Raw genomic sequence first — 11,950 nt, 5'->3', positions numbered from 1 at the left:
AATTTTAACTGGAACACCTCTTGAGGTCAGATTTCTGACTCAGAAAGTCGGTACATTCTTACCACACCCGAGTTCTTTTCAAAAATGGCTGCTCTGGATCCGTGTCTATTATTATTATTATAATAAATATTAACACTTCTGATTACCGGTAGTTTTTGTGGCAGTAAATCAGCCATATGTACCGGTAATGTATTGTTGGATGTGTTCATATGTAGGGATGTCCAATAATGGCTTTTTGCCGATATCTGATATTCCGATATTGTCCAACTCTTTAATTACCGATACCGATATAAACCCATACCTGCCAACTACTCCGGTTTTCCCGTAATTAGTACGGTTTTCATCAACCTATTCCGGGTTACGGTTGCAGTGATAAAAAATTTTTTTTTTTAAAGTTTTATTCACGAAATCGCGTAACAACAATGACAATCGACACTGCTTCCCGTAACTTCCTATCGAGCCATTCCGAATGCCATGCGCGAGGCTATTTATAGCACCGCTGCCAAGCACGAGGCACCTGTTGCCATTGTTTCCAAACGAGCGAACGATCATGGAATCAGCCGGAGAAAAATCGCAAACGAGTCTTAAACCGAAAAGAAAACTGCAGTCATTCCGTGAAGAATATTCAAAAGCCTATCCGGGAATAATTATCCTTTCCAAAAAGGGTGAAAACTACGCGAATTGCACCTTGTGCAGACAAGATTTTTCGATCGGACACGGAGGAATTAGCGATGTAAAAGACCACGTTGGGACAAAAAAAACACAAGTCTAATGCCGTTGCTAGCGATACAAGTGGAAAACTTTCAACTTTTTCGGATTTTAGCCACAAAAAGGTAATGACACCAATGTTATCTATTGGAATTGTTTAGTACTGTTATACTGTTAAAAGTGTTTATACTATTTATGCTTTCAAGTCCAAGTTGAAGAAATCTTGTTAAATGTTGACAGCATAACTACCAAAATACAGAAGTATGTCCTTAATATTTTTGCAGTGCTATTTCTGTTGAAAAGTTAAAATGATTACATTAGAGATGTGATGTGCCACTTTTCAAGTGTCTGATGGCTTAAATTCATTTTCATGAATTTTTCATATTTTGAATTCTTTTGAAAGGCTTACAAAAAAACTACATTTGAATTGTAATTCCATGCTATTGACAGGACTATTAATTTTAATGAAGTTAGCTTACCATGTTTACAGTATGATAATTGTGATAGAAATGTGAATTTTAGGCACAGAATATTTTTTACAATTGAACAAGGCAGTAGATTATACAAGCTTGGACAGAAAGTTAATAATGACACCAATTTTTTTTTTAATGGAATTGTTTAGTACTGTTTTACCATTTGTTTACTGTAAAAAGTGTTTATACTGTTTATACTTTCAATTAACAAATTGAAGTCTTGTGAAAGGTTGACAGGATAACTGGCATTAACTGTCAAAATAATTTCAAACTATTGAAGTTAGCTTACAGAATAAACATGTCAATCAACCCATATGATTTTTGCTGTAATATTTTTGTTTTGAAAAGTCACTGTGGCTGATAGAAAAGTGATGGTTTTAGCAACATTTTAACCTGTCTGAATGCTAATAATCATTTTGGGTCGGGGGGCGAACCTGAACCCCCCCACCAGGACTTTGTCCTGGACCTACCGGGGCCTGCGGCCCCTGGACCCTGGCTACTAGGTTTTTCTGATTTCAAAAGTTGGCAGGTATGTAAACCGATACAGATATATACAGTCGTGGAATTAACACATTATTATGCCTAATTTGGACAACCAGGTATGGTGAAGATAAGGTCCTTTTAAAAAAGTAAAATAAGTAAATTAAAAACATTTTCTTCAATAAAAAAGAAAGTAAAACAATATAAAAACAGTTACGGTACATAGAAACTAGTAATTAATGAAAATGAGTAGAATTAAGTGTTAAAGGTTAGTACTATTAGTGGAGCAGCAGCACGCACAATCATGTGTGCTTACGGACTGTATCCCTGCAGACTGTATTGATATATATTGATATATAATGTAGGAACCAGAATATTAATAACAGAAAGAAACAACCCTTTTGTGTGAATGAGTGTAAATGGGGGAGGGAGGTTTTTTGGGTTGGTGCACTAATTGTAAGTGTATCTTGTGTTTTTTATGTTGATTTAATAAAAAAAAACAAAAAACATACTGATAATAAAAAAAACGATACCGATCATTTCCGATATTACATTTTAAAGCATTATTGGCTGATATTATCGGACATCTTTATTCATATGGTAACATCACTGCATTGTTAACATTTATTTTATGTGGTTTATACGCTGTACGTCACTAGAAATAGCGTCTGTTTCCTCCTCTTCCACCGGGCTTGAAGGTTGTAGAGAGGGAGAAAGAGTCCATATTTTCCCATAAGTTGTTGATATTCAGACAAGGCAAGCTCAAAAATAGCTTTCGCGGATGTGGCCATCTTGATTTCTGACCTCGTAACTGGAGCGCTCTCAACTGGGCTGTAATGTCATTCCCAGCTCCGACTTCCACCTTCCGAGATAAATGGAACACAGTACAACAGCCTCAAGTCTTTTTAAATACGATGCCACCAGCTTGGCACACCTATCTCCGGGCAGTTTCTCCCATTCCTCTTCATGGTATTTTTATTCTATTTTTTATTTTTTTGTCATAAAAAAATACAATCATGTGTGCTTACGGACTGTATCCCTGCAGACTGTATTGATATATATTGATATATAATGTAGGAAGCACAATATTAATAACAGAAAGAAACAACCCTTTTGTGTGAATGAGTGTAAATGGGGGAGGAAGGTTTTTTGGGTTGGTGCACTAATTGTAAGTGTATCTTGTGTTTTTTGTGTTGATTTAATAAGAAAAAAAAAAATATATATATATATATATTTTTTTAATTTCTTGTGTGGCCCGGTACCAATCGATCCACGGCCCGGTGGTTGGAGACCACTGATTTACAGAGTTGTCCTTAAGCCATTCCTTCGATATCTTGACTGTGTCCGTAGGGTCATTGTCCTGCTGAAAGATGAGCCGTCACCCCAGTCTGAGTTAAAGTATACTCTGAAGCAATTTGCATACATGCTGCATTCATCTTTCCCTCTATTCTGACTAGTCTCCCAGTTCCGGCCGCTCATTTATTTGTAATAAATTTGCAACAAAATTACATCGCCATGGTGTACCCTGCGTATTATTTTGGGGACAAAAATACATTTATTTAATTTTGTAATAAGGCTGTAGCATTACACAGTGTGGAAAAAGTTAAGTACTGTGAATACTTTCCGGCTGCACTGTACATACCTGAGGCATTCCTCAAGGCACCCCTTTAAGTCCTCTCCTTTTTGGCAGTTAATCTTCGTAGTGTGATTTATGAAAGTAAGGTATGGCTCTTGACTTCAGATGCAGTCAGTAGTGATTTGTTTAACTTTAGTTCATACCTCAAGGTTCCTTTTTTAGGTCCTCGCTTTTTCATCATAGGGGCCATTCAACTCGTAGGCCGCAAATTCAATTGGAAAAAAACTTGTAAGACTCACATTTTTGCAGCAGATTCTTAAACACACCAGAGTGCTGTTATAGAGATTAATTTTGACCAGCTTTTTTGCAGAGCGCTCCTGTAGCTGACATTTTGACAGAATAAATAAACCTATATCAAATGTATACTGTAGAGCAGTGTTGTTCAACCACTGTGCCGCGGCACACTAGTGTGCCATGAGATACAGTCTGGTGTGCCGTGGGAGATTATCTAATTTCACCTATTTGGGTTAAAAATATTTTTTGCGAACCAGTTTTATAGTCAGCAAATGATGTGTTGTTGTTGAGTGTCGGTGCTGTCTAGAGCTCGGCAGAGTAACCGTGTAATACTCTTCCATATCAGTAGGTGGCAGCCGGTAGCAATTGCTTTGTAGATGTCGGAAACAGCAGGAGGCAGTGTGCAGGTAAAAAGGTATCTAATGCTTAAACCAAAAATAAACAAAAGGTGAGTGCCCCTAAGAAAAGGCATTGAAGCTTAGGGAAGGCTATGCAGAACTAAACTAAAACTGAACTGGCTACAAAGTAAACAAAAACAGAATGCTGGACGACAGCAAAGACTTACTGTGGAGCAAAGACGGCGTCCACAATGTACATCCGAACATGACATGACAATCGACAATGTCCCCACGAAGAAGGATAAAAACAACTGAAATATTCTTGATTGCTAACACAAAGTAGATGTGGGAAATATCGCTTAAAGGAAGACAGGAAAATACCCCAAAAAAGAGAAAAAGCCACCAAAATAGGAACGCAAGACAAGAACTAAAACACTACACACTGTAAAACAGCAAAAAGTCCAAATAAGTCAGGGTGTGATGTGACAGGTGGTGTCAGTACACCTACTTTGAGACAAGAGCTATATTTATGCATGCTTGGTTATGCTTTAAAGTCATACCCAACGACTTTTTACTGCATACTTGCCAACCTTGAGACCTCCGATTTCGGGAGGTGGGGGTGGGGGCGTGGTCGGGGGTGGGGAAGGGCGTGGTTGGGGGCGTGGTTAAGAGGGGAGGAGTATATTGACAGCTAGAATTCCCCAAGTCAAGTATTTCATATATATATATATATATATATATATATATATATATATATATATATATATATATATATATATATATATATATATATATATATATATATATATATATATATATATATTAGAGATGCGCGGTTTGCGGGCACAACCGCGGATTATCCGCGGATCGGGCGGATGAAATTTAAAAAAATTAGATTTTATCAGCGGGTCGGGTCGGGCGATTGAAATTAAAAAAAATTAGATTTTAAATAGATTCAGGCGGGTGGCAGTTAAACCAATTGGGAAATATATATACATAGTTAAATGTTGTTACCCACATACGAAAAACGAGCAGGCACCTGCAGCATATGCCACAACAGAAGAAAAAAAAAAAAAGAGATGGACACTTTTACGGAGCGGAGAAGGCCCCCGACGCCTCGCCGGGGTCCGGGACCGAGGCCCCTTCCCCCGAGAGGGCCCCACCGGGAGCCGTAGCTGAGGCGATCCGCGAGAAGGGCCCGACGCACGTCCAGGGTCACCACCGCACCGACACCCCGCCTCGTCCGCCTTCGCCGCGGCCGGCATCACGCGGAGCAGGTAAGCAGCTTACCTGCCCGCCACCCCCGTGGCCGGGGGCTCGTAACAGGGGTCACTCCGCGCGCTCCGCCCGCGTAACTTACCTGCCCGCCACCCCTGTTGCCGGGGGCGCGTAACAGGGGTCACTTCGCGCGCAGTGCGCTCACGAAAGGGGTGGGGCTCACCCTGGTTGATATAGACAGCAGCTAGGACGGTGGCCATGGAAGTTGGAACCCGCTAAGGAGTGTGTAACAACCCACCTGCCGAATCAACTAGCCCTGAAAATGGATGGCGCTAGAGCGTCGGGCCCATACCCGGCCGTCGCCGGCAGCGAGATGCGCTTGGAGGTGCGCTCAGCGCGGCTCCCATATGATTGCGCACTGGTGTGCGTCTGGGTCGTGACAGCGTGGCACGCGAATGTCTGTGCTGCATTGGATCAGTCTCCTTTCTTTAACAGGCAAAAGCTTTATAACCTCACTAATGCCTTGCATCGTCTATATTAGATACATAACAACGGGCGGGTGCGGGCGGATGCGGTTCTGATCAAATGTTAGATCGGGTGGATTGCGGATGGTTGACGACTTTCTGATGCGGTTGCGGATGAAATAATTGCCTATCCGCGCATCTCTAATATATATATATCTATCCTGAAAATATGCAAACAAAACTGTGTTTAGATAATTGATACTTCAAACTTGCATACCTAAATCTTAAGGAATATAACATAACTTGGCTTCTGAGAGCTTCAAAATGTAATGAATAAAATGCTAAAGTTGTTGATAAACAAGCAATTATTTTAATAATTAAATATGGTCATTTTAAATGAATTATTATGATAATTTAAAATTAATTATTTCAAATATGTTTATTTTAATGTATAATTCTAATGCCTGGATGTAATGAGTCAGAAAAAATACAAATAAAAATACAATTAATTTTGATGTTTTTAGCAAAATATAGTAAAAATGTATTTAGTTTTTCTTTTCTTTTTTTTAATTAATAAATATATTTATTTTTAGGTAAGATAAACATAATAATACAATTTATCTCTAGTCTGGATGATTTAGTTCTTGTCAACCTGTTGTCTTCCCGTCTGAAAAAAGGCTGTCCTCACTCAGGTCCGCATGGAGCTGGAGGGGGCGTGGCCTCCAGCTCCGGCTGAAAATCGGGAGATTTTCGGGAGAATATTTGTCCCGGGAGGTTTTCGGGAGAGGCGCTGAATTTCGGGACTCTCCCGGAAAATTCGGGAGGGTTGGCAAGTATGTTTTACTGTCAACTGAGTTTCAGTTTTTAATGATTTCTGCTGGTGGTGTGCCTCTGCATTTTTTCTACGCCAAAAATGTGCCTTGGCTCAAAAAAGGTTGAAGAAGACTGCTGTAGAGGACACTGGTTCTCAGGAATATACAAAATAAGACAAATAGTGAAGAGTCCTTAGCTTTCTGCTTCTATAGATGGAAAGCATTTGTTTACATCAAGTAGGCTTTACAACGTGACAATATTGTACAACATATTAGATTTGATGAGCACAAAACAAACGTGCCCTTCCTTTCCAGCACAACCTTTGAGGAGGTAATCCCATCTACCCAAGAGCAACATTTGTCTTTTCCTCACAGCGGGTTGGGTTCACTGTGTGCCGTGATTGCAATTCTCAGAGTCTTGCAGCGGCTTTGAAAGCGGATAGACCACCCCCAGTGAACCATCTCCAGTGTCCACATTCAAAATTAGATATCCCGCAGCTACAGTCCAAGGATCATAGATGCATCATACACCATCTGAATTATTGAAATGTGGAAACATGGACTGGAGCCCAGCTGACTTTGGTGGTTAGATCATCTGTCCATCTATGACTCCTTTCCACCACTGTTTTGTACTGTTATTACAATACAGTCGGCCCTCGCCACATCAGGCTTAAAACTTTGCTTCTTTTTTTTTTAAAGCATATTTTTATAATTCCTTTGTGCTAAATTGAGCATTTTTAAGTATAAACATGACTAAATATACTTTAAATAAAAAAAGAATATCAATATGACAGCCACTAGAGGAGACCAAACCAATCAATTCACGCTGTTCAGTGTCGTGGTCACTGATTGGCTCACCCCCAGGAAGCATTACTATAGTCAAATAATAGTGACTAAAGGTTGCTATTTCATGTGTGGATGTCTGTCGTACTGTTAAAAACATATTTAGAAAATAGTAAACCATTTTTTTTTTTTGCTCTAGTTATTGCGACAAACAAGGGATGAAAGTGTGGGCTCCATCTAGTGGTACGCCAAAGAATCACTTGATTAAAGTACAGTGTTGTATTTTCCTTTATCCAAACACAGTGTTACTGTTCAGACTGTGTGCAATGTTACGTTGCTGCAAAAAATTTTTAATATACTTGGTACATAAAACCTCTGCCTAGTTTTTAATGAATACTTTGACCTACAAACCCCGTTTCCATATGAGTTGGGAAATTGTGTTAGATGTAAATATGAACGGAATACAATGATTTGCAAATCATTTTCAACCCATATTCAGTTGAATATGCTACAAAGACAACATATTTGATGTTCAAACTGATAAACTTTATTTTTGCAAATAATAATTAACTTAGAATTTCATGGCTGCAACACGTGCCAAAGTAGTTGGGAAAGGGCATGTTCACCACTGTGTTACATGGCCTTTCCTTTTAACAACACTCAGTAAACGTTTGAGAACTGAGGAGACACATTTTTGAAGCTTCTCAGGTGGAATTCTTTCCCATTCTTGCTTGATGTACAGCTTAAGTTGTTCAACAGTCCGGGGGTCTCCCTTGTGGTATTTTAGGCTTCATAATGCGCCACACATTTTCGATGGGAGACAGGTCTGGACTACAGGCAGGCCAGTCTAGTACCCTCTTTTACTATGAAGCCACGTTGATGTAACACATGGCTTGGCATTGTCTTGCTGAAATAAGCAGGGGCGTCCATGGTAACGTTGCTTGGATGGCAACATATGTTGCTCCAAAACCTGTATGTACCTTTCAGCATTAATAGTGCCTTCACAGATGTGTAAGTTACCCATGTCTTGGGGACTCATACACCCCCATACCATCACATATGCTGCCTTTTACACTTTGCGCCTATAACAATCCGGATGGTTCTTTTCCTCTTTGGTCCAGAGGACACGACGTCCACAGTTTCCAAAAACAATTTGAAATGTGGACTCGTCAGACCACAGAACACTTTTCCACTTTGTATCAGTCCATCTTAGATGAGCTCAGGCCCAGCGAAGTCGACGGCGTTTCTGGGTGTTGTTGATAAACGGTTTTCGCCTTGCGTAGGAGAGTTTTAACTTGCACTTACAGATGTATCGACCAACTGTAGTTACTGACAGTGGGTTTCTGAAGTGTTCCTGAGCCCATGTGGTGATATCCTTTACACACTGATGTCGCTTGTTGATGCAGTACAGCCTGAGGGATCGAAGGTCACGGGCTTAGCTGCTTACGTGCAGTGATTTCTCCAGATTCTCTGAACCCTTTGATGATATTACGGAGCGTAGATGGTGAAATCCCTAAATTCCTTGCAATAGCTGGTTGAGAAAGGTTTTTCTTAAACTGTTCAACAATTTGCTCACGCATTTGTTGACAAAGTGGTGACCCTCGCCCCATCCTTGTTTGTGAATGACTGAGCATTTCATGGAATCTACTTTTATACCCAATCATGGCACCCACCTGTTCCCAATTTGCCTGTTCACCTGTGGGATGTTCCAAATAAGTGTTTGATGAGCATTCCTCAACTTTATCAGTATTTATTGCCAACTTTCCCAACTTCTTTGTCACGTGTTGCTGGCATCAAATTATAAAAATAATGATTATTTGCAAAAAAATAAAGTTTATGAGTTTGAACATCAAATATGTTGTCTTTGTAGCATATTCAACTAAATATGGGTTGAAAAGGATTTGCAAATCATTGTATTCCGTTTATATTTACATCTAACACAATTTCCCAACTCATATGGAAACGGGGTTTGTAGTAGTTCAATGAGCACACAACATAGACACACAACAGGAACCCCCCAGTACAAAAATCATGTTTTTTTTTATATCTGCGTTGGTGTCGAGCAAGTTTGCTTGCAGTTAGCGTGTGTTAGCACATTCTCTGTTAGCTTACTTGTGAGAACGTTAGCATGCTAGCTTTTTTTTTTTGCAAGCATCTCTCATATTAGCATTAAATGTTATTACATTACATCATTTCAATGTTTATTTTTATTGAGCACCTCGACGAAATCTTGAATCTTGAGATGCCCAAACGAGAATTGGAAGCCTTGATGTCCTGACTGTGAGGCCCACATACTTTAATGTTTACAAGAAAATCTGAACAATTCAAAGCAAACCTGGTGGTGTGAAAGAGCCCAGACCTTTTGCATGCAGTCCACTCTCTAAAGTCCCACAGTTCCCCCAGAGAGGTGAGAAACAGGGAATAACTGTGTTATGACCAGAGGTGGGTAGTAACGCGCTACATTTACTCCGTTACATCTACTTGTAACTTTTGGGATAAATTGTACTTCAAAGAGTAGTTTTAATGCAACATACTTTTACTTTTACTTGAGTATATTTATAGAGAAGGAACGCTACTTTTACTCCGCTACTTTTATCTACATTCAGCTCGCTACTCGCTACTAATTTTTATCGATCTGTTAATGCACGCTTTGTTTGTTTTGGTCTGTCAGACAGACCTTCATAGTGCCTGCGTTTCAACAAATACAGTCACTGGTGACGTTCACTCCGTTCCACCAATCAGATGCAGTCACTGGTGACGTTGGACCAATCAAACAGCCAGGTGGTCACATGACCTGACTTAAACAAGTTGAAAAACTTATTGGGGTGTTACCATTTAGTGGTCAATCGTACGGAATATGTACTGTACTGTGCAATCTACTAATAAAAGTTTCAATCAATCAATCAATCAATCAAAAGTGTGAAGGAAAAAAGACCCTTTTTTTATTTCAACCGTACATCCCGTCAAAAGCCTAAAGACTGACTGCACAGTTCCTGTCTTCACAATAAAAGTGCCGCTCCATCGCGCCTGCGCTTTCAAAATAAGAGTCTCCGAAAGCCAGCGCAAACAAGCTAGCAAGCTAGCAAGCGACGGAGTTTGCCGCCAATGTATTTCTTGTAAAGTGTATAAAAACGAATATGGAAGCTGGACAAATAAGAAGCCAAAAACCAACCACTTTCATGTGGTATTAGACAGAAAGGAGGAACTTTTTTTCTCCTCCATTTGAAAACGTCTGATTACAATCAATGCAAGTCATCAGAATCAGGTAATACACCAACTTATATTCTTGTCTTCATGAAAGAAAGGAATCTATATGTGTTAAACATGCATGTATATTCATTAAAACACCTTTAACATGTAAACAAAAACGGCAAAATAAATAAATATAAATTATATACTGTATATATCAATGTATGTATATATATGTGTGTGTGTGTGTGTGTATATATATATATATATCCATCCATCCATCCATTTTCTACCGCTTATTCCCTTTGGGGTCGCGGGGGGCGCTGGAGCCTATCTCAGCTACAATCGGGCGGAAGGCGGGGTACACCCTGGACAAGTTGCCACCTCATCGCAGGGCCATATATATATATAAATATATATATATATATGTGTGTGTGTGTATATGTTACTCATCAGTTACTCAGTACTTGAGTAGTTTTTTCACAACATACTTTTTACTTTTACTCAAGTAAATATTTGGGTGACTACTCCTTACTTTTACTTGAGTAATAAATCTCTAAAGTAACAGTACTCTTACTTGAGTACAATTTCTGGCTACTCTACCCACCTCTGGTTATGACCAAGTGTTCCAATACTTGAACGAAAGAAGTGGTTTTCACCTGTTGAAGCACCTGTAGTTGGCAGGGCGGTATCGTTGTGGTAAGGGAGCCAGTTGGGCGTTGAGGGTTTCCAGGAGATCCTCGTTCCGGCCTAAAGCTTCCCTCCACGGAGAGCAGTATAATCTGGGAATCACTGTTGTGTTGAACTTCTCACGAGGAATCTCCTTCAGTGGACCAGAATACCCTGTGGAAGGATGTCATTGTGGTGAGTCCAATCCAACTAGAATGCTTCAATATTCTGTATGGATCTAACTGTCAGCAAGGAACTAAGCTAATCCATTCCCATGTCAAGCACTATTCATGTTAGACTAAAAGCTTTAGCCTACAATGCTCCAACTATTCCAGATAAAGTCTACAAGCGTTGGCTTTGTCCAGGCTGAGCTACGGCCTCCATGCTTGTGCAGCACCCTTTACCTGGAGCCAGGACATCAGGACTGCCCTTCTTTGATACCGTCTTCTGAAGGTTCATGACCAGGCTGTGCTTACCAGGCATGGAAAAAGCTTGGTTCTCCTTCCCTCCCCGAGGCTCCTGGGTGATTTGCGGGGGAGGAACGGTCACCGGGTGGGCCTGGGGAAGGACAATTAGATTTGTTGCAGGGTTTTAAGAGTCCGCTTTAATCACACCTCTGAGCTATCAGGGGGACCAGGTCTGCAAAGTTGTCTAAGGTATAAAAAGCGTTCTCTGAAGGAAACTAGAGCCAGAAAGTCAGCATGATTCTAGGCTTGATTAATCTAGTGATTAGATACGTTTTATTATCAGTAGTGAGATTTGAATCTTGAGTTTGGCAACTTAGACCAGGTGCTCTTAACATTTTTGACCTTGAGACCCAACTTTTCATCTGGAGCCAGAGGCCCACTCAAATATTAACACTACAATTAGTAATCTTACTCTTCATTCTTATTGTGTTCAATAATTATATCCAACATATTTACAGTTTACAACAGACCTGGGCAAA

At 40.0% G+C, this 11,950-nt stretch overlaps 1 protein-coding gene across 1 annotated transcript in view; it reads right to left on the bottom strand.

Moving 5' to 3' along the window:
- Positions 1-11,950, bottom strand: part of LOC133576959 (myozenin-2-like) — a 51,559-nt gene that overhangs the window by 1,813 nt on the left and 37,796 nt on the right. Inside the window, exons 4-5 of the mRNA XM_061930399.2 lie at positions 11,409-11,562; positions 10,995-11,178 (exon numbers count right to left, since the gene is read on the bottom strand). Of these exons, the coding sequence (XP_061786383.1) occupies positions 10,995-11,178; positions 11,409-11,562 (338 nt within the window). The remainder of the gene's footprint in view (positions 1-10,994; positions 11,179-11,408; positions 11,563-11,950) is intronic.

The sequence above is a fragment of the Nerophis lumbriciformis genome, linkage group LG36 (assembly GCF_033978685.3).
Source record: "Nerophis lumbriciformis linkage group LG36, RoL_Nlum_v2.1, whole genome shotgun sequence".
In the NCBI taxonomy this organism is placed as follows: domain Eukaryota; kingdom Metazoa; phylum Chordata; class Actinopteri; order Syngnathiformes; family Syngnathidae; genus Nerophis; species Nerophis lumbriciformis.
This window is presented reverse-complemented; position numbering and strand designations above follow the sequence as displayed.